Source organism: Danio aesculapii, chromosome 8 (assembly GCF_903798145.1).
Source record: "Danio aesculapii chromosome 8, fDanAes4.1, whole genome shotgun sequence".
Lineage (NCBI taxonomy): Eukaryota > Metazoa > Chordata > Actinopteri > Cypriniformes > Danionidae > Danio > Danio aesculapii.
Genome location: NC_079442.1, coordinates 40,180,350 through 40,202,379, shown reverse-complemented (window position 1 = coordinate 40,202,379; position 22,030 = coordinate 40,180,350). Strand labels below are relative to the sequence as shown.

At 35.8% G+C, this 22,030-nt stretch overlaps 1 protein-coding gene across 3 annotated transcripts in view; it reads left to right on the top strand.

Annotated features, from left to right (window-relative positions):
* itgb4 (integrin, beta 4) overlaps positions 1-22,030 on the top strand; it is a 61,230-nt gene that overhangs the window by 5,912 nt on the left and 33,288 nt on the right. For all 3 annotated transcript variants that reach the window (XM_056463971.1, XM_056463970.1, XM_056463972.1), the window contains exons 2-23: positions 3,554-3,638; positions 4,175-4,257; positions 6,087-6,182; positions 6,260-6,464; positions 8,332-8,428; positions 8,511-8,682; positions 12,559-12,822; positions 12,937-13,026; positions 13,128-13,250; positions 14,817-14,984; positions 15,071-15,147; positions 16,202-16,404; positions 16,548-16,651; positions 17,233-17,328; positions 18,843-18,972; positions 19,051-19,176; positions 19,588-19,694; positions 20,636-20,669; positions 20,767-20,961; positions 21,039-21,142; positions 21,249-21,307; positions 21,423-21,446. In XM_056463971.1, the coding sequence (XP_056319946.1) occupies positions 3,560-3,638; positions 4,175-4,257; positions 6,087-6,182; positions 6,260-6,464; positions 8,332-8,428; positions 8,511-8,682; positions 12,559-12,822; positions 12,937-13,026; positions 13,128-13,250; positions 14,817-14,984; positions 15,071-15,147; positions 16,202-16,404; positions 16,548-16,651; positions 17,233-17,328; positions 18,843-18,972; positions 19,051-19,176; positions 19,588-19,694; positions 20,636-20,669; positions 20,767-20,961; positions 21,039-21,142; positions 21,249-21,307; positions 21,423-21,446 (2,636 nt within the window). In that variant the 5' untranslated portion in view covers positions 3,554-3,559. The remainder of the gene's footprint in view (positions 1-3,553; positions 3,639-4,174; positions 4,258-6,086; positions 6,183-6,259; positions 6,465-8,331; positions 8,429-8,510; positions 8,683-12,558; positions 12,823-12,936; positions 13,027-13,127; positions 13,251-14,816; positions 14,985-15,070; positions 15,148-16,201; positions 16,405-16,547; positions 16,652-17,232; positions 17,329-18,842; positions 18,973-19,050; positions 19,177-19,587; positions 19,695-20,635; positions 20,670-20,766; positions 20,962-21,038; positions 21,143-21,248; positions 21,308-21,422; positions 21,447-22,030) is intronic.

Here is a 22,030-nt window from a genome sequence, read left to right as displayed (position 1 = left end):
AGAATTGGGAGATATTGCAAAATTTACATCAAAAAGATTCCAATGCAAGCAACGTAATGTGAATTTGATATTTTATTTCTTTAAGGATTCATTTGCCAAATGAAAATCTCAAGCACACAAAAATGACTAATATGTTTATATTGTTACTTTTGGGTCATGTTGTTATGACCAGATGTGATTTATCTGGTCTTTTGTGAGGTCTGCACAGCCCAGATCAGGTTCACCACAGCATGCTAAGGTCTGTTTAGGTCTCAGGTGCAGTGATGTTTTTATGAGATTTTCTGAGTTTTCTCTCAGCCTGATGTGAAATTCCAGACATGTTGGTCAGAATATGAACTTAGAGCAGAGATATGTGAATGTAAAATTGATGGATGTGCCAACAAAATGTTTAGAACATCCTGCTTTTAGGAGTAAATGTAACAATTTGTAAACTTAAGGTGAGATTTTTTAAGTATTTCAGTATAACATTTATTTATTTCAATTCATGTTCAGCACTTTTACTATGTAGATTGCGTGAAAGGAGCTTAACATAAAAGTTCTAGTGAACTGAAACTGCGTCAGTCTAGTTTTCAGAGTTGAAGTTTAGTTTAGTTCAGTTCAGTGTGGTTTAAATTTCACTGCTGAAAGTCCAAACACTGAAGAGCAAATCAAGTCAAAATATGTGTGCATAGACATTAAAAAGAGTGGATTTGATAATACCTCACCTCACCCATGGCATGTGAATTCCATATTTCATTTCACACTTACTATTTGAGCTATTCAGAGTATTGATGAACATAAAAGATGTTTTGCAAGTCCAGAATCAGCACTAGCTGTTAATACATTCAACACATTTTAATGGAATAATATACTAAAAAACTTTGACAAAAGCAAACAAATTGATTCATTATTTATGAGTTATACAATGTGTTTGTTAATGACATAGAACGCTGTAAAAATATTTCACAAGTAGGTTTTTGCACTGATGCCATAGAACAGTGTTTCTCAACCACGTTCCTGGAGGCCCACCAGCACTGCATGTTTTGGATGTCTCCCTTGTCTGTCACACCCATAACAGGTCTTTTAGTCTCTGCTAATGAACCGATGATCTGAATAAGGTGTGTTTGGTTAAGGAGGCAGGAAAATGTGCAGAGCTGGTGGTCCTCCAGGAACGTGGTTGAAAAACACTGGCATAGAAGAAACATTTTTGGTTCTCTAAAGATGTTTTCAGTGAACTGTTTTACGGGAGCCATTTTTTTTCTTTGAAAACGAGAGAAGAACTTAAAAAAAAACAGTGCGCAATGGAGCCTTTTTGTGTCTTCACCGAACCATCAGCACTAAGAAACGTTATTTTAAAGTGAACAACGTGTCCCATTTCTACCCCAGTAAGGCAATGTTAATTAGACTTTAATTAGCAAAGACAGCAAGCAGGCCTGACAATAAGCAGATGCAGGTAATCTACCAACAACAACCAAAAACATTTTGTAAATCACTCTCAGACCTTCAAGAAAAAAGGGGGCTTTAAACAAATTTTTCAACGCTTACCCTTAAATAAAATATTATTAAATTGACTATAAGGCAGACCTTGTTGAGTGAGTTATTTAAACTCTCCCCTCTTATAAATTTGCATCTGCAAAGAAAGAATTGTAATTATAATAACAAATAATCACAAATCTTTTACTTCAATACAATAATTGCTTTATTGGCATGACAAATGTTACAAACGTGTTGCCAAAGCATTTATAAAGTTTGCATAAAAAAGTAGCATACAGTTGAAGTCAGCATTATTAAACCGCCTGAATTATTAGCCCCCTGTGTATTTTTCCCCCAATTTCTGTTTAAGGGAGTAAAGATTTTTTCAACACATTTCTAAGCATAATAGTTTTAATAACTCATTTCTAATAACTGATTTATTGTATCTTTGCCATGATGACAGTAAATAATATTTTACTAGACCTTTTCAAGACACTTCTATACAGCTTAAAGTGACATTTAAAGGCTTAACTAGGTTAATTGGACAGGTTAGGGTAATTAGGCATGTTATTGTATACCGATGGTTTGTTCTGTAGACTATGGAAAAATATATAGCTTAAAGGGGCTAATAATTTTTACCTTAAAATGTTTTTTAAAAATATAAAAACTGCTTTTATTCTAGTCTAAATAAAACATAAAAGACTTTCTCCAGAAGAACAAATATTACCAGACATACTGTGAAAATTTGTTAAACATAATTTGGAAAATATTTAAACAAGAAAAAAGCATTCAATAATTCTGATTTCAACTGTACATATATAATAAAAAAACACTGTAAATACTACTAGTAGTAAAGAAAAAAAGGTATCTATATGTATATAATAATAAAATATAAATGATAAATCATATTATTCAATATATCATATTATTATTCAATATATCATATATTATTCAGTGTATCATATTATTCATACATATCAGTAAAAATAACAATAGATCAGAATAAACAGTACATTTAACAATCAACATTTTAGGATAAAACAGTAATAAAAGCATTAATAAACAGTATATTTACAATGTTAATGAATATTGACAGCAGATTTTAAACTCCAATACTAAAAATAAAATATAAGTAAATGTGTCACTAAGTTGTGTAGCACTATAAGAGAACGATAACACTTTACAAAATAGTTTAATTTGCAAAGTATATTGGATAATGTCAGCTAACACTGAACAATAATTCTAAAACAATTATTAATCTTAACGTCAACGTTTACTAATGCAATCCAAAGGTAATTATGCACTGTTAACTGACCATGAACATTTTAAATGTCACGACCTACTGTTAACAAAGATTAGCCACAGTCAGCTAATGCATTAACCAATTTTGCATTAACAAATACCTGTTATGGAAAAACAAACCATAAGTGGTAAAGTTCAATGCCCAAATTTAAAAGTCAAACTTTCCACTGTCTTTCTCTGCCCTGGATTCCCTGTCCATCTGTAGAGGATATGAGTGGAATTCCTGAGGAATCATTGGTCTGTTTCTGCTCTGCTCTGTCAAGAGTTCAGATTTATGGGGGGTGAAACGGGCTCAGCTTTCATTTGATGTTTTGAGGGAGAAAAGAATCGAAAGAAGGTGATATCAGGCAGGTGGATCAGATTTCAGCTGCTGTTTTTGTAATTTACGTGCCAGTGTAACAGCTGAGGTGCATGCTATTCTACTTTTTGAACTGTGAAACTCGTATGAAGCAGTTTCAGTTTACTAGAACCTTATCTATATTAAACTGCTTTGACACAATCTACATTGTAAAGGCGCTATTGAAATAAAGATGGATTGAAGTAAACATTAGATTTGGTGTCTGAAAGCCTCTGAAAGTCTAATTGGCTTTACAAAAATGTTTTGCGAATTAAAAGTGAATGTCCGCAGCAGTGTGTCTGTTCATGATGAGGTTTCAGCTGAATATTTTATGGTGTTTATCAAGGCACATGTCTAGCATGCCTTGAATCACTCATTTGTGATCAGCTATGGCATGTCTCTGTATATGTGTGACATCTGTTGGCCATGTTTGACTGATGTGATCTCGCTCTTGTGTTTCAGACTGAAATGGGAGGATGGGCGCTACGTCTCGCTGTGGGGATCTTCGTTCTCTTGCTTGCTGCAACAGACAGTCGTGCTGATAAGGGTGGGAACATCAACTCTCGAGCCCCTTAAACCTCAAATCATAGTTGAAAACACTTTTACTTGGAAGCAGTGCCAGCTCAGTTATAAAAACAGCAGATTACTCTATGCTAACTATAATCAGAGATATTAATTATTGTGATAGTAATTATTATGATGGTATTCAAATCCAAAGCAAATGAGAAGGGCGCGGGGCATGTCAGATACTAGAAAGCATTTGATTGGTCAAGATTGGATGAGAAACAGAAGTATGAGGTTGGACATTTATATCAATTTTATATTTTCTAATTTTGTCACTGTTTTGGAACACACTAGCTTACAGATAACTTTATAAACTAACATATATAATTTGTTCTTTTAATTTCACGGGACCTTTAAGTTTCACTGATTTTAGTGAATGACTGCACAAACTTTTCAAGCAAAAAAGTGTGATCTCCACATACAGTATAATATGCCTTTTATTATTACTTGATTTAGAGAAGACAAAATTTATCTTAGTCATATGCTGAATGTGTTTTTTTGTGTGTGTGTGTTGCATAGTGAATCACTGCACTGCTGCCAGGACCAAAACCTGCTCAGAATGTATCCAGGTTGGCGCTGGATGTGCGTACTGTCCTGATGAGGTAAAAATGAAGAATATATAAACAGTCTATTTGATGTATTGCTCAAGAGAACTTTCGAAGAATTGTAGATAATTTACAAATCTAAATTAAAATGTGAACTGTTATGAAATGTCTATAAATGTTCAAAATGAAAAAGAAAAACTAATTTATAATGCACTAATTAATGTCATTAAGCAGTCATTTAAAGGAACAGTAATAATGCAGTTTTAGTTGATTTTAAAGCTGTAGATTATAGTTTGGATTTAATAACATTAATTTAAAATACAGTAAACAAATTTTAATGTAGCATATTTGCAACTGAAAAACTTGTTTCTGATTTAATATATTTTAAAATCAAATTTATTTCTTGGAATAGCAGCCGTTACTCCTATCTCACATGATCATTCAGAAATCATTATAATATGTTTAATAATGAGGGGCGATACGGTGGCTCAGGGGTTAGCTCTTTCACCCCACAGCAAGAAGATTGCTGGTTCTGAGTCTGAGTTGGGTCTGTTAGCATTTCTGTGAGGAGTTTTCCTCCGGGTGCTCCGGTTTCCCTCACAGTCCAAACACATGCGCTATAGGTGAATTGAATAAACTAAAACTAAATTGGCTGTAGTGCCAGCCTGATCTCACGAGAAAACGTAAGTATTTTACGTTTTGTCAGTTTAGTGGCTAATTCATACGAATTCGTACGAGTTCAGTCGTACAAAATTGTACGAATTTAAAAAGGAGGCGTGGCACCTAACCCCACCCCTAAACCCAACCGTCATTGGGGGATGAGCAAATCGTACTAAATTGTATGAAATAGATTGTATGAATTCATACGAATTAGCCACTAAATCAAAAAGTTACGAATTGCTGTGAGATTGTGTTGGTAGTGCATGTGTGTGAATGAGTGTGTGCTTCCCAGTATTGGGTTGCAGCTGGAAGGGCATCCGCTGCGTAAAACATATGCTGATTAAGTTGGTGGTTTGTTCCGCTGTGGCGACTCCTGTTGAATAAAGGGACTAAGCTAAAGGAAAATGAATGAATGAATGTATCTTTAATAATGGTGTTCAAAATTTGAATTTATTTACTTCCCTTTTAGGACTAGTTTAATGTATAATTGCTGAAAAAGGTATAAATAAAAGGAAAATCCGTCACTCTTTACAATAAGTTTTCATTAATGTTAATGTATTTACTAATATAAACTAATAATGAACAATACCAACACAATCTCAATTCGTAACTTTTTGATTTAGTGGCTAATTCGTATGAATTCGTGCGCTCTAATTCATACATTTTCGTACGATTTGCTCATCCCCCAATGACGGTTGGGTTTAGGGGTGGGGTTAGGTGCCACGCCTCCTTTTTAAAATTGTACAATTTCGACTGAACTATGTACGAATTAGCCACTAAACTGACAAAGCGTAAAATACTTACGTTTTCACGTGAGATCAGGCTGACAATACTTATACAGCATTTATTCTTCATAGTTCAACATGTACCGAAGCATTATTAAAATACAAATTCATGCTTGTTAACATTAGTAATGCACCGCGAGTTATCATGAAATAACAATGAACAACTGTATTTCCATTAACTAACATAAATAAATACTGCAATAGATTTGTTTTTCATTGTTTGTTCTTGTTAGTAAATACATTAACAAACATGAACTAATACGACCTTATTGTAAAGTGTTACCAGAAAATCTTACAGACGCTAATCTGTTGAGCAGTAATGTTTTGTTAAACTGTTTTAAATGCAGTTTAGTTATATTTATATTCATAAAACCTAATGTAGCTCTCTGTATGTTTACAGTTATGACAACTGTATTTATTTGCATTTTTCTCTCTCATCAGATCTTCGAGCATGAGCGATGTGACCTGAAAGAAAACCTGGAGGCCCAAAGATGTAGCAGAATAGTATTTTTTGAGAGCAGCAGGCAAATCCAAGAGGTCTGTATCATCAGACTCTGCCAGCCATTCTCTCACTGTCGTGATCATGGACGGATGTTTATTCATGTGCTTTTCAGAGTGTGCAAATCAACGAGCAACTGAAGCAGTCACAGGTGTCCCCTCAGCTCATGAGCATGACACTTCTGCCTGGGGAGGAGAAAGAGGTGGAGATGGAAGTGTTTGAACCCACCCGTGGCCCGCTGGACCTCTACATTCTCATGGACTTCTCCAACTCCATGTCTGATGATCTGGATAACCTGAAGAGGATGGGAGAAAAACTGGGTGAGGCCAAGGAGAGCGCTATAACAGTGGTAGTTAGATATGGGCTGGTTATATCATTGTAATTTGACAGGGCATTTTGATGATTTGCTGGGAGCACCATTGTGAATATTGCAGTAATCATATGTTTAAGCATATTGTAAACACGGTGTTAGTGTTTGTAATTTTAGATGTGAATCAGTTCAAACTGGCCATTTACAGTTTTTCTCAGTGGCTTTGGTGCATTTCTCACAACACTGTTTACATTTGCACAACAGTTCATGCATTTCTCAAAACAATTAGCCATTTTTGCACATCATAGTAGCAGTTTCTCATTCCTCCCAACAAATTGCAAATGCTTTTGGACATGCAGCAATTGCTTTCATACAACTCTCTTATTGTTTGTATGTAAATTAACTTGTGAATGCTGAATAGTCATTCCCTATAAAACTAATAGTCCTCATTTCCTAACTTGAGCCATTACATACTAAAATGTTGAACTAGTTGTCAAAAAAGTTATCAAATTTTATTTTAAAAAATCCTGAAAATGTCTTCTAATTGAACAATTTCATGAATGATTTACAGACCTGTATACAGTATGTTGTAGGTTCAGTTCCAATATGTACTGCAATATTGTTTACAGTTGTGCACAGCTCTACCTAAAGGAAGTTTATGTTTGTTGTAAATAAGGGTGTATTTATTCTTTTACACAATGCTGTGAATTAATTAGATTCGCAAAGAGCATATGCAGTAAGAAAGTGAAACACACATATTCAGTGTCTTGTACTCAGAGACCTCACTAAATGCAGTGGTCTAACTTTACTGCAGTTTTCAAATGGCTGTGCAAATAATATATAGTGATGATTTTTTTACATTGGAAAAGAGTAAACTGTCAAAATGAAAACATGACAAAGCCATTTGACTATCTTGTTCATAAACAATGGTGTGAGGACTTTTCATCTTGATGACACTGACACTTTTATTGACATCTGTGCTTTTGAGTAATGAGCTCTCCATTTTGAGCAAGTGACACGCTTTTGCAGGTGTTCAACTAGGTTTTGCAGTTTGTTTTGAGAAATGCATTAACTGTTGTGCAAATGTAAATAGTGTTGTGAGAAATGCACCAGAGTGACTGAAAAAAACTGTCATTTCAATTCAGCTAAAAAGTGATAAAACAATTCATTGTTATACTACACTGTTCACAAGTTCTTTGAGTGGCATTTCATTTAGTAATTTAATATTAAATACATTATTTCCACCATTACTTATGCTAGAAAACATTATATGAATGAGTACAGTAGATTGTTTTGTATTTAAACATTATCCGTCTAGATGGGCAGACAGACAGACAGACAGACAGACAGACAGATAGGTCTAACTAAACAGCCATAAATATGACTGATAAAATATTCAATTGATAAAATGACTGATAGACTAATTGATAAATTGAAATATAAATATTTATCAATCTGACAATTGAAACTATCTTTATAACAAGTCTATAATATATAGATATGACTGATTAACCCTCGATGGATGGATGCCTCAAATATCCTGCCAGGTTGCAGCAGGGTGTGTTAACAGGATGTGTTCCAGCTATTTTTACATTGGCTGTTGTGTCACATCTTGCTGCTTTTTCAATTTCATCTTGATTCATCTGTGTTGCTGTATTTATATGGTGGTTTAAGAGATTCAGCTGTTAAACCCATATGCTGAGTCCCTACTGTTCCTTTCCTCTGCACGTTGTCTTGTCATTTTTTTAAATCCAAGAACATTTTTAATTTAACACACTCATGGTGCAAACTGTATTTGTGTGACCCACTTACAAAATACACTGGCCGTGTGTATCTATTTTAATATTCATTCATTGCCTGGTTTCAACTCATTGCAGCACGGCTTGTTGGCGATCTCTCTGACGATTACACCATTGGATTTGGCAAGTTTGTAGACAAAGTCACCGAGCCTCAGACAGACATGAGGCCAGCCAAGTAAGAAACACGCAGTGTTACAGGAGCACACAGTTTGACTTTTTGCACACACTTATAATATATTATGTTTTCCCTTTTACAGATTAGCTGAGCCGTGGTCAAATAGCGACCCTCCGTTTTCCTTCCGTAACGTCATCAAACTCACCAGCGACATCAGTTCCTTCAGACAGAAGCTACAGAAAGAGCGTATATCTGGCAACCTAGATGCCCCTGAAGGGGGTTTTGATGCCATCTTACAGACCGCTGTCTGCCAGGTACTGAGAGATTTTTTTTAAGGGGAATTGAAAAATAAAACTGAATGACTTGGCTGGCATTTACAATACTGTGAACAACAACTTACTTCTTAACAGTACAGTTAAGGCTTAACACTATTATTTTTCCACACCTGGCAGTGTCTGGCAATTTGAGAAAATATATTAAATATTTTGTCAGTTATTATTGTTGTTATTCATTCCTTCATTCATTCCTTCATTCATTCATTTTCCTTCGGCTTAGTCCCTTTACTAATCAGGGGTCACTGCGGAATGAACCGCCAACTTATCAAGCATATTGTTTACATATATTTAGCTTATTCAATTCACCTATGGTGCATGTCTTTGGACTGTGGTGGAAACCGGAGCACCTGGAGGAAACCCATGCAAACACGAGGAGAACATGCACACAGAAATGCGAACTGACCCAGCTGAGGCTCAAACAAGTGACCTTTTTGCTGTGAGGTGATCGTGCTACCTACTGCACGCACCACCATGACACCCCTTATTATTATTATTATTATTATTATTATTATTATTATTATTATTATTATTATTATGATTATTATAGCCTTTATTTTACCAGGAAAAAAGCTCATTAAGATCTCTTTTACAAGAGCGACCTGGCTAAGATTAAGCACTATACAGTTCACATAGGTTTCACAAAAATAACAGACAACATCATTCATCCATCAAAACACACAATCAGACAATCAGAACTAGTCTGAACATCTACAGGCCAATGTTTCAAATTTCAAATCATTTTAAATCTTCTTAAAAGTATGTAGTGAAACCAACTCTTGAAACTGCAACTTTGTTTGCAGGTTATTTCATGCAAGAGATGCTGCATATTTAAAAGCCTTTTTCCCCATGTCAATATGCACCACCGGTACAGACAAAAAATTTAATTCCCGAGACCACAGGCTATAAATAGAGTAAGGTTATTTATTTATTTATTCATTTATTTATTAATCTTTTTTTTATTATTATTATTTTTTTTACAAATATCAGTCACTAAACTGTATGCTTTAGATTAGGGGTTCCCAAACTTTTCAGCTCGCGACCCCTAAAATAACAATGCCAGTGATTCTCGACCTCCAATATCCTCTGAGAAGGTAAAAAATATAAAAACCTTGCACGCAGCGGTGCACACACATCAATAGGCCCAAGTCTATTCTTCATTTCATTTTGGAGAATGCCACTCGGAGATCATCCTCTATGTTCAGTTGTGGCCTGTATTTGTTTTTAATCTACATGAGTGCCATAAAGCTGTCTAAGTTTAACATGGTGCCATGAAATCAATCTGCTGCATCTGACCCTATTGCTGTGTCTTTAATCTAATGTAATGACCCCAAGGGTCACAATCCATTGGGGAAAAAATAGCTGTTTTTTATGTAACTATTAAATACTATTCTTATCTTCTGTAGGTCATGGATAAAATAAGGTTAATAATAATAGTTTAATCAAATTAATTTGATTTTAGGAAATCACCAAGCGACCCCCATTATCCCGCTACCCCTTGAGGGTTACTGATACCTACTTTGGGAACCACTGCTTTGGATTACAAGTGTAGGTAATTTAGGCTGTAATCTGATAATCATGCTAAACCATGTGGCATGATCAGGCATCATTAGAATGAATAAAAATGTTTACAGTGGTGTCAGGTAATAAATTACAAATACTTTTATTACAAATTTTACTATTGAATAGTTAAAAATCTGTATTTTTACTTTTACGTTAGTCCATTTTTAATACTAAATCGCTTCTTTTATTATTTACTATTTTATATCAACCAGTCACTATATTTGTTTATTTGTTCTTGTCTGCAGTGATTGGCTAAGTAGAATAATCAGACTCACTGTCTGATTACTGTCCATCACAGACATAGTCGCATCAGACAGACCGACCTCAGGACACTGATGCTTTATATATGCAGCAAATATGTACAGTGAGGAAGCATTAAAAATGTTCAAGAAGATTAAAAATTATTACACACAATGACTGAGAGACTGTTTAGACCGTGTGTCACTGATGAGAAGATGAATGATGGCTACTGTGTAGCCTTAAACAATAACTAAATGCACTACAGAATGTTACATTTTTAAATACATCTACAAATGTTATGTATTCCATCAGTGCTGCATGAGCGCCAACTTCTGGACCCTCATAGCTTGTTAGTCAGGGTTCAAAGTGCATAACTTAAGCGTAAATATTGTCAGTTAGATTTGTGCTCCTTAGGTTACACAGATTTTGCTCTGCATGTAAACACATCTACTTGCTATTGGCTTATTATAGGTGCACATATTAATATAATGTGTTCTGATGTTAAATTAATCTTACATTATACATTTATAGGCTATAAATGGCAAATAATTTACATTTAGAACATCCTTGAATTAAAACTGCAGATGTACTACATTTGAGCAGGGCTTGACATTAACTTTTTTGATCACCAGCCATTATGGCTAGAAGATTTCCAACATTCTGCAATGCCACTTGGCATTTTCACTAGCCACAGTTTTGTTGTTGGGAAAATTTACTTTATATGCATGCAATTTGAATTTGGCATGCTTAAATTATTTGATTTAGATTTTGTGTTATTTCCACATGTCTCCTTGTTCATTTCACTTTTTTGTGTGTTGTGTATGACCTTGCTCAATGAGCATGAGCAAATGGGTTGTGGTTTCATAGTTTCGCATTGCAATTAGTTTTTATTTCACATGACTTTTCAGGACTCACCATTAAGGATTTACCAATTTTTTCTCCTGCCACACCAAAAATAAATAATCAAATAACTAAATATTTCTTAGCTACAAAAAAACTAAAACAAGCTAAATATGCTGTAGCTGTATACATGCACTTTTTATTCAACAAAACTTTTTGTTTAAATGACATTTTAAAAATAGCTATTGTCATGTATCTAAAACTATGCACAGTAGTATGTCCAGCCTAAAGTTCCCAGATTGCCAGGTAACTATGCATAAATGTGAAGTTAATCTCCTATTAAAGCAAGGTTATTGTAAAGGATGATAATTAAACCATAAAACATACCGTGTGCGGTAATGAAAGGATGATCACATATGTATGGTTAACGTTAGGCCCATTAATAATCTGGTCAAACAATGGTAAAAAGCAAAAGTGGCAACTGCTGCAGCTTACAAAAAGACATTTTTTAAAAGAATCTGAAGCTCTTGAATGCAGCAGGACTGTGAGTGCACAAGTATCATTTTTGGCCAGTCTATTTCAAAGAGAACTGACTGTACAAGTTGCGTTTGCAGGCACAATTTCTTCACACAAGGAAACGGGAGCGCGCAAACTTTATAAACTCTCATGCGCGTCACATCAGTCGTGCGTGCGATAATAAAACCCTCCTCGGTGAGCTAAGAAAGCCTGCATCTCGCCGTGCACGTGATCATCCTCTTATTCGTTATTCATCTGCTCTCTTTTGCTCTTTTGTCTTTTTGCTTTTGTTATTTTGTCAGTCATGCTGTTTCTCGATGAACTACAATTAAAAAATTATATTCAACCAGCCAAAGTGGCTAGTGGGCATGGCTCTCTAACCTGCCACAGCTGAATGAACCCGCATTTGGTGTGTTGGCGGGTGTTAATGTCAAGCCCTGCATTTGAGTACGTTTAGAAAGGCGACTTTTTACTCCTGCTTTGAGTAGTATTTAGAGCAGATGCCTTTACTCTACTTGCACTAATTTATTTGGCAGTTAATGGTACTTTTACATGAGTGTGATTTTTCAGTACCACTGCTGGCCAAGTTTTACAGTCTCATGAAATGGCCAACACTGATATATATTCACATTTGGTACACACCTGGCGAGTGTTCGTTTAAGGAACTGAGTAGAATATCATTTTTTCCTCTTTTCACAGGACCAAATTGGCTGGAGGAAAGACAGCACGCACTTGTTGGTCTTCTCCACTGAATCAGCTTTCCATTATGAGGCAGATGGTGCCAACGTGCTTGCTGGCATCTTGGACCGTAATGATGAGCAATGCCATCTGAATGTAGATGGAAATTACACGCATGACGTTCGTCAAGATTACCCATCTATACCGACTCTAGTGCGACTTTTGGTGAAACATAACATCATCCCAATTTTCGCTGTCACTAACCACTCCTACTCATACTATGAGGTTTGTATGTCTTTGAAAATGCTTTTTTTGTGACAAGTGATTCTTGGCTCCATTTAAATGTATATTTAGACACAAATGATAATGTGATATAATGGTGGTTTGCTTTGTACATAGAAACTTCATGAATACTTCCCCATTGCTGAGCTGGGGCAGTTACAGGAGGATTCATCCAATATCCTGAGCATTTTAGAAAAAGCTTTTGAGGTATTTATTTTCACCCCCCCCCCCCTTTCCCCCCAAACTTTTTTTTTTCTTTAAAAAAAATAATTATTATATAATTATTTGTTGGTTTGTTTTATTTACAGAATATTCGTTCCAAGATCAGTATCCGTGCAGAGGACAGACCAAAGGCAATGGAAACCAAGATTTTCTCTCAGTCTGGCACCTTTTCTGAATATGGCAATTTCAAAATCACACCAGGACAAACTGTGAGTCTTTTTGCTTCAGTTTTAAAACTTATCCATAGTCTATCTATCAATGTATCTGTCTGCCATTCTATACATTGATCTAGCTGTCTTGCTGTTTTTGCAAACATATTTGTAAATGATTGTTTTTAAAGAGTTATGTTCATATTTAAGGATGTCATGGTGGCACAGTGGGTAGCACAATCACCTTACAGCAAGAAGGTCACTGGTTCGAGCCCAAACTGGGTCAGTTGGCATTTCTGTGTGGAGTTTGCATGTTCTCCCAGTGTTCGCGTGTGGGTTTCCTCCAGGTGCTTCGCAAGTCCAAAGACATTCGCTTTAGGTGAATTGGGTAGATTTAATTGTCCGAAGTGTATGTGTGTGAGTTGATGTTTCCCATGGGTTGCAGCTGGAAGGCTGCGTGAAACATATGCTGGATAAGTTGGCTGTTCATTCCGCTGTGGCAACCCCAAATGAATAAAGCTGAAATGACAATGAATGAATGAATATTCATATTTAATTTCTTGAATTATAATGCATCCAACAGAAAGCAGGTCACAATTTAAAAACAAGCCACACACTTAAGGAAGGGATAATGTACATCCAGCCGGTTGTTGTCTCAAAATAGCAAAGCAGAGCACTGTTGTGTAAGACTAAAGGTTTTTATTACGAAAAAATGGTGGGATGTACATTATCCTGCTTATTAAACTGCTACTTGCCGGCCCCAAAACTGAACTATTAGACACAAAACATTGATCTGTGCTATAATAATCTTTATAACTCGCTCTTTATTCATTCATTCATTCATTCATTCATTCATTTGCCTTCGGCTTAGTATTTTAGCATGTAACACTCATACATTCTTACATTCACACACACACAAACACTTACACACTATGGACAATTTAGCTTATTCAACTGACCTCTAGCGCATGTCTTCGGACTGTGGGGGAAATCGGTACACCCAGAGGAAACCCACACGAACACGGGGAGAACATGAAAACTCCACACAGAAATGCCAACTGGCCCAGCCGGGACTCGATTCAATGACCTTCTTGCTGTGAGGTGACAGTGCTAACCGCTGAGCCACTGTACCATAACTAGCTCTTTAATTAAATTTAAACTACTTTTTTCCTTACAAACAAATACACACATGTTATCTGAGAATAACATACCTTGGAAAGTTGTTATTAATCCAATCAATCAGAATCAAGTATGGCAGAAAGGCTTCCCAGCAAGCATTTTTTTTTAAATGTCTAATAGACGTCTAAACATAGTCGTCTTGGCTAAAACAAGGCTAAATTTGGGCTGTCAGTGAAAATCTGATAGACGTCTAAGACTAGTCATAAAATAAACAGAAATGAATGACTACACATATAAAGACTGTCTTATCTGTCTATTTGATGACTTGTCTAGTTTTGGGCTACTCTTAGATGTCTATTAGATTTTCACAGACAGCCCAAGTTTAGCTTTGTTTTTGCCAAGCTGTCTACGTTTAGATGTCTATTAGACGTCTATTAAACACATAAGTGTTTGCTGGGATGTAATAAAACCTTTTAAAATGTGAAAACTTTGCCACACTGTTTCTAGGGTAAATTTAAAGTGCGTATGAAGGCCCTTAATCAGGTAGGAGAAGAGCACGTGTGTAAGGTCAACCAGGCTGACCGAGCAGGAACTTTGAGAGTCAAACCCACCACTTTCAGCTCTGCCTTCAGAATTAATGCGGAGGTGCTTTGTCCAACCTGCGACTGCGAAAAGGTAACATTTGCTGCCTCTGTACAACTCTTCTCCAGTTCTGTGTGTTAATTTCAAATCTTACACTTCGGCTTCCACTTTATTTTCAGACCCCAGTTAAAAATGCAGTGCGCTGTACTGGCCATGGAGATCTGGTCTGTGGGAAATGCCAGTGCTCTGCAGGATGGTACTAGTGAAGTTTATGTCCTTAGATTTAGTTTTTTTGTCAATCATATCTGTATTTTTCGAAAAACAGGGAGCACTTTGACACATTATGTTAAAAATGTATATTGTTGAGTAAAGCAAATACAAATACATTGTATTTTGTGTACTCTGTAAAACCCAACAGTCAACTTTATCAAATGTATTGGGTGTAGTTAACTCCAAATTGACTCAAAGGTAATTCTACTCATTTGAAAAGAGTTTTGAACTCAGTGTTGAACGTAATGAGTAAATTTAATACCTCATTACGTCAACTTAAATGAAGTAAATTCATAGAACTCATATAGATTCGTTTTTTTAACTCAAATGGTTTGTTGCAATCAGTTTCCTCAAAAGGTTTGAGTTACCTTAACTTATTGGGTTTTACAGTCCTTAGTTAGTTTGAGTTTTGTTCATTTATTGGGTTTTACTATGCTCAAATTGCTTTATTTACTCGAATGGATTAAGTTCACAGCACTCATTAGGATTAGTTTTGGAACTTAAATGGTTTGTTGCTATCGGTTTCCTCATATGGTTTGAGTGACCTTAACTTTTGGGGTTTTACAGTGTACAAGTCACATTTAAAAATTTAATTCAGAAACAATGTAATCAAAAGCATTAGATTAAAGGGATTGTTCACCCAAAAATGACAAATCTGTCATCATTTACTCACTCTTTACTTGTTTTAAACCTTCTGTCGAACACAAAAGAAGATATTTTGAAGAATGTTGAAAACCTGTAACCATTGACTTGCATATTATTTGTCTTCCGACTATGGTGGTCAATATATACAGATTTTCAGCTTTCTTCAAAATATTCTCTCTTGTGTTTAATAAAAGAAAGAAACTCAAAAAGGTTTGGACCCACTTGATGGTGAGTAAATAGTGAGTAAATCAACATTTTTCGGAGAACTCTGCCTTTAATCATGATATTTTGAAGAAGAAAGACTGAAATGTTAAAACAACACTCCTCTGTAATCTTTCATTTATACTTAGAATTTTTTTTTAACCCGCCTTTTTTCTATACCCTGCCCCTTATAGGCTCGGCCCTCTCTGTAACTGTTCAGTGGGCGCCTCTACAGACACTGCCATGTGCATAGAACCAGGAAAGACAGAGCCGTGCTCAGGCAGAGGAGATTGCATGTGTGGGACCTGTGTGTGTTATAACCCCAACCAGTTTGAAGGGCCTTTCTGCCAGTTTGACAAAACTCAGTGCCAGAGATTTGGTGGATTTCTCTGTAATGGTTTGTAAAAAGATTTTTGCTTTAATATATCCCTGAATTAACATGTAAAATGAATGAAAGACATCTGATAATGTTGCATGAGGTGCTAATGTGCTTTGACTGTTTGTCATACTTAATGATGTAGCTTTTGTTTGCATTAATAGAGCGTGGAAGCTGCAACATGGGCAGATGTGTTTGTTCTCCAGGATGGAGTGGAGAGGCCTGTGAATGTCCCACCAGCAATGAATCATGCCTGGACAGCAAAGGGGTACATCTTTAAAATCAAAAATACACTCTGTTTTCATTGAATCTTAGTATAGTTTAGCCAAAACACTGTAGAAAGCAAAAGAAGATATTTTGAAAAATGTTGGTTGATGGTACCCATTGACTTCTATAGTAGGAGAGGAAATTGCTATGGAAGTCAATGGGTACCATCAACCAGCATTCTTTAAAATAGCTCAGTTTTGTGTTCAGAAAAAAATGTAATGGTTTTGAACACCTTGAGGTTAAATAAATGATTGAAGAGATTTTATTTTGGGATGAGCGTGATTATTATTATTATTTTGATGCACATGAATTGACACTCAAACCCACTAATTTCGTAACCCACTCAAAAGTCTTCTGTGACCCCCTTTTGGGTTGTGATCCTTTAGTTGAGTAACACTGGTCCAAGAGACCTGATTTAGCTCTTGACAAATGTGTTAGTCAGTATATATGTTCAGGGTTTAGAGTAAGCAGTTATTTTTTTAATGTATGCATCCTGTTCAGAAATGTTCTTGTACGAAATATAAAAATATTAACAAACACATTGTAAAAACGCTATACTAAATTTGCTCATCTCTTTTGCAGGGCATTTGTAATGACCGTGGTGTGTGTAATTGTGGTCGCTGTGAGTGTGAACACTCAGGACTTCCTCTGAGTCCAACTTGTGAAGCCAACTTCCAGGTACAACTGTCTGTTTTCCTTTAGATTTTAAAGGCTTCCTGTCATGCCCCTTTTTAACTAGACATGCTTTAAGTTTCAGGTGTTCCCCAAATGTGTATGTGAAGTTTTTGAATTTTTACAGCTTGTGCCTTGGTTATTCCAGCAACAAATAGCAAAACATCTGCTGTATGTGCTTAACGGTGCCATATAATGAAAATCTGGGTACACCTAGGCATAGCTGTATGTCAAGTGTTATTTCGAGACTGTTATGTTGCACACAAGCCCATTTATTTGCATGCACCGGGCTGTGTTTGACTGGCCACAATGTTTCCAAGTGAGATTACAACAATGATATATTTTTTCTCTTATTTTTAAGTTTATCTAAGCTTATATTAAGCTTACTATGTATGTGGGACTAATTTGAAAATGGGTGAGGCGGGGAGATTAAGCATACCATGCAATGCCAAGTTTATGTTGAATCCTATACGTTGCTAAGCCATGCGGACAGATGCCTAATGGCACCACTCATAGAAAAAAATCCATAGAAAAACTATTTCCAATTTAAAAAGACATGGCACTACATGCCCAGTGCGCAATGGGCTATAAAGATGATTTAAATTCAATTTAAAAATGTAAGATTTAAAATAAAAATTTACGTATTTCTACGTGTATATCTGTGCACTTCTTTATTTAAAAAAAAAATGCCCTTATAATCTTTAATCAAATCCCATAACCTTCCCTCCCCTCTCAAAACATCTTTTCTTCACTTCTGGTCACATGGAATGCCTTTTGGGCGGGGCTATCAGGGCGTGTCTCGTTTCTGCCCTGCTTTTGTCCAATCCTTCTTCATTTTGTTAGCAACAGCCATCTTCCAACAATCCAATTGGTTCCCAAAGGATGAAATTATGCACCACCAACATTTCTTTGTCCTCATTTCAGGACCATTTCAATTGAATGTGCATAAATTTCAATGCCTTTAATTCTAGGGGTCATTTCTGTATTTATATTTGAGCATTAAATATAGTTTCTGTTGAATTCTTGTACTTGCCTAAGCCATGTAGCTGCTATGTAGATGTCAAAGAGTATTTTAACTTATTGGATCAATGCACGGCGGTTGTCATATGATGAGTTGATTATTATACTACTTTTTCTTTCACATCAAATTACATTTAACGGTTGGGGGGAAAAACACAGATTCACCTACAGTAATGTGGGGCATGCCTGTGAATAAAAACAGTTGGGGAAGAAACCACGTGTGTATCAGTAAATTAGATCTGTGAAATAGCCTCTCTTGGACATGAAAACAACACACTACTAACACAACTCAATCATGCCCCGCCCCATTGGCAGGATTTATTTACGTCTAGAATATCATGACATGTACATTGCCATACGAAAGAAAAAAAAACAGCTGAGGTAGCAGCAGTGTTTACAGAAATTGAGAATCTTATGCAGATATTTTTCATCATACTCTGAAGGAAGTTGAAAGCATGACCCATTTAATAAAGTCCTCATTCCAACTTTCTGTCCTGCAGCAACAAGTGGGTATGTGTGAAGCCAAGAGAAGCTGCGTTCAGTGCCAGGCCTGGAGCACCGGTGAGAGGAAAGGACGCAAATGCGATGAGTGTCCCTTCAAAATTGTCAGGGTGGATGAGCTTAAAGAAGGTAAAGTGTCAGATGTTTCTTTAATATATGAAGACATAGCTACACTTTATCAATGATTAAATAATGGATTGTTCACAGATAAAAATGTAATTGAGACATGCAGTTTCCGTGATGAAGATGACGACTGCACATATCACTATAATGTGAATTATCCATCGAACATCACAGACAAAGAACACCGCGTCCTAGTGAAGAAAAAGAAAGGTGAGATATGAATATTAACTGTACTTTTAATGTGATAAAACAATGATTTAAATGATTTGGTAAACATGTAGGTAATTTTCAAACAGATTCTCAAATACAGTGCCTGTAGAAAGTCATCTGTGAAAATCTATACATTTACATGCAATACACCCTGCTTTTAAAAAGTTACAGAAAGGAACAGGTTAGGAAAAGGCTACAAAAACATTTCAAAGGCTGGAAAATATTTGATTTCAGGCTGTGTGACAAATAAAGTAATTATTTCGAAGGGGTATGATGATTTTCTGTAGACACTGTACATATATATCATTATTTTATTAATAAAAATATTGTTATAACAACAGTTATAATTGCCCCAATGTAGTTATGTGCACTACTGTATGTATAACTAACTGGATGGTTTTTGTGTGCCAGACTGTCCACCTGCAGGTTTCCTGTGGTTGATTCCCCTCATTATGTTTCTGATGCTTTTACTTGGCTTGCTTTTGCTCTGTTGCTGGAAATACTGCGCCTGTTGCCAGGTAGATGCTCACACATATATATTAATATAGGGTATAGTGTTTTTTGTGAAGACGCACATGCACACACACATCTACATACATATAAACTGTCAGCGCCAATGGCATAGTGGTTAGTTCATTGATACATGCACTCCAGTGCTTATGGTGACCCGATTTCGATTCCCGCCCTGAGGTCTCATGCCAATCCTTCCCCTCTCTTTGCTCCCCACATTTTCCTCTATTAAACTATCCATTGAAGGTGAAAACTTGGAAAAAAAATAAAAAGGGAATGATAAGGGAATGTAAAGTTCACAAGCATTGTTGTGAAGAATGTTTTACAAGAGAGTGCACATTTCTTTAATGGAATGCGGTACTGTAAAATACAGTAAAAGCAAATGTTTTATAATTAAGGCAAAGTTTCTTGAGGTTCAAGTTCAGTTTATTTATATAGAACATTTTCAAACGTCCACAAGGCCTCATAAAGTGCTTTACAGAGAAGATACAAACAAACAGTATGGACATAATAAACAAAACAGCAATAGGCATATAATGTAAAGAGAGCATAAACGATGTAAAATAGATTATACAAAAACAGTTTGGTTTCAATACCTAAAACAAGAAAGTAATAGACTCTTTAAATAATTCTGCCTAGTTAAACGATGTGACCACACTAAACAGGAATAAAAACCAGACCGTTGGTTCCCTGAGGAAGGGACGTATGCTTCAAATGACCCAGTAAATAGACAAGTCTTCAATTTAGACTTAAAAATTTGCAGTGACGAAGCCATTTGAGATAACAGAACACAATGAGAGAACACAAATGTTTTTTTAAATACAAAGTTTATTAAGGGTACAATACTTTTGTGAGAAAACCTAAATATTTTGTAATAAAGAAACAATTTTTGTCAGGAGAACACTATTTTATCATTAGTGTATTCATTATTGATGTCTGTCTCCAACAGTCCTGTCTTGCTCTTCTCCCATGCTGTGCTAGAGGTAATACTTTTACACTTTATATACGTATTAAAAGTTACATGATTTATATATGTATGGAAGCACGCATAATAAATTGCTCTTAATATGTGTTGAACAGGTCGTATGGTGGGATTTAAGGAAAACCAGTATCTGCTACGTCAATCTTTTCTGCAAAATGATTATTTGGACACTCCAATGGTGCGCAGCGGCCCACTCAAGAGCACAGACGTTGTGCGCTGGAAAGTGGCAGACAATGTTCATCGAGGACCGAATCACCCCCAGAACCAAATTAGACCCAACCCCAAAGAGACCAGTGAGTCTAAACTAAGATTAGACTGTTTATTAGTTTATTATTCATGTTCATTGATCCCTCCGTATTTGTCCTTATAGTCCAGTATCCTGTTTCTCTTCGTCTGAACCGGCAGTTTTCAGAAGCTCTTTCTAACCCTGATGCTCGGGACACAGACGTGCTCAGACGAGAAGTAGAGGACAACGTGAGTGCTTGTATATATGAGATGCTTGACTCAAAAAAAAAGAAACGATTTTCACACATGAACCATCATGCCCGTCTGCTAATGTCTGTTGTTTTTTACCGAACAGCTCAATGACGTGTTCCTGCAGATCCCGGGCGCACAGCGAGTGCAGAAGACTCTGTTCAGGTGTGACTTATTAGCATTGGCGTGGCTGTGCCTTGTGGGCAAATGTTTCTCAAGTATTGGATGAGTCTCCAATTTTGACGTGTGTCTGAATGTACCATTTTTTCTTTTCCCTCAGGACACAAAGAAATTCTGGAAAGAGGTACAGTAACTACAATTGAGCTCGCTTGATAAAATAGTTTAGTTGTTTACCAAATGATGAACTATGCATTTATACACTCAGTACTTATACACTCAACTGTCTCGAGATAGTTTTCTCATTCATCTTCAGAGTCTGGAAGCCCTGAACCCTCCACTGTGTAATTAAAGCTGTGCCAGTTGTGTGCATGAAGTGTTTAACATTCCATGCTTTTTTCCATGGAAGCATTTTTATCTTTATGAAATTTTCGGGTCAAACACACTACATGCACTATTCAGACATTTAATAGTGCGAAAATATGTAAATTAGGACAAAACGTCTGTCTTTATTTGTCTGAGCTGGTGAATATTATAAAAGTTGTGGTCAGTAAGCAATGTTTATTAAGCAAGGATACATTTAAATGATTAAAAGAGACATTAAATATTTTATAATAAAACATTAAAAATATCATGTTAGTTATATAGTTAGTTAGTTAGTTAGTTAGTTAGTTAGTTAGTTAGTTAGTTAGTTTTCTGTATACAGGGTTCATACGGTCATGGAAAACCTGGAAAAGTCTGGAAAAGTAACTTTGACAAGTTTTGAAATAA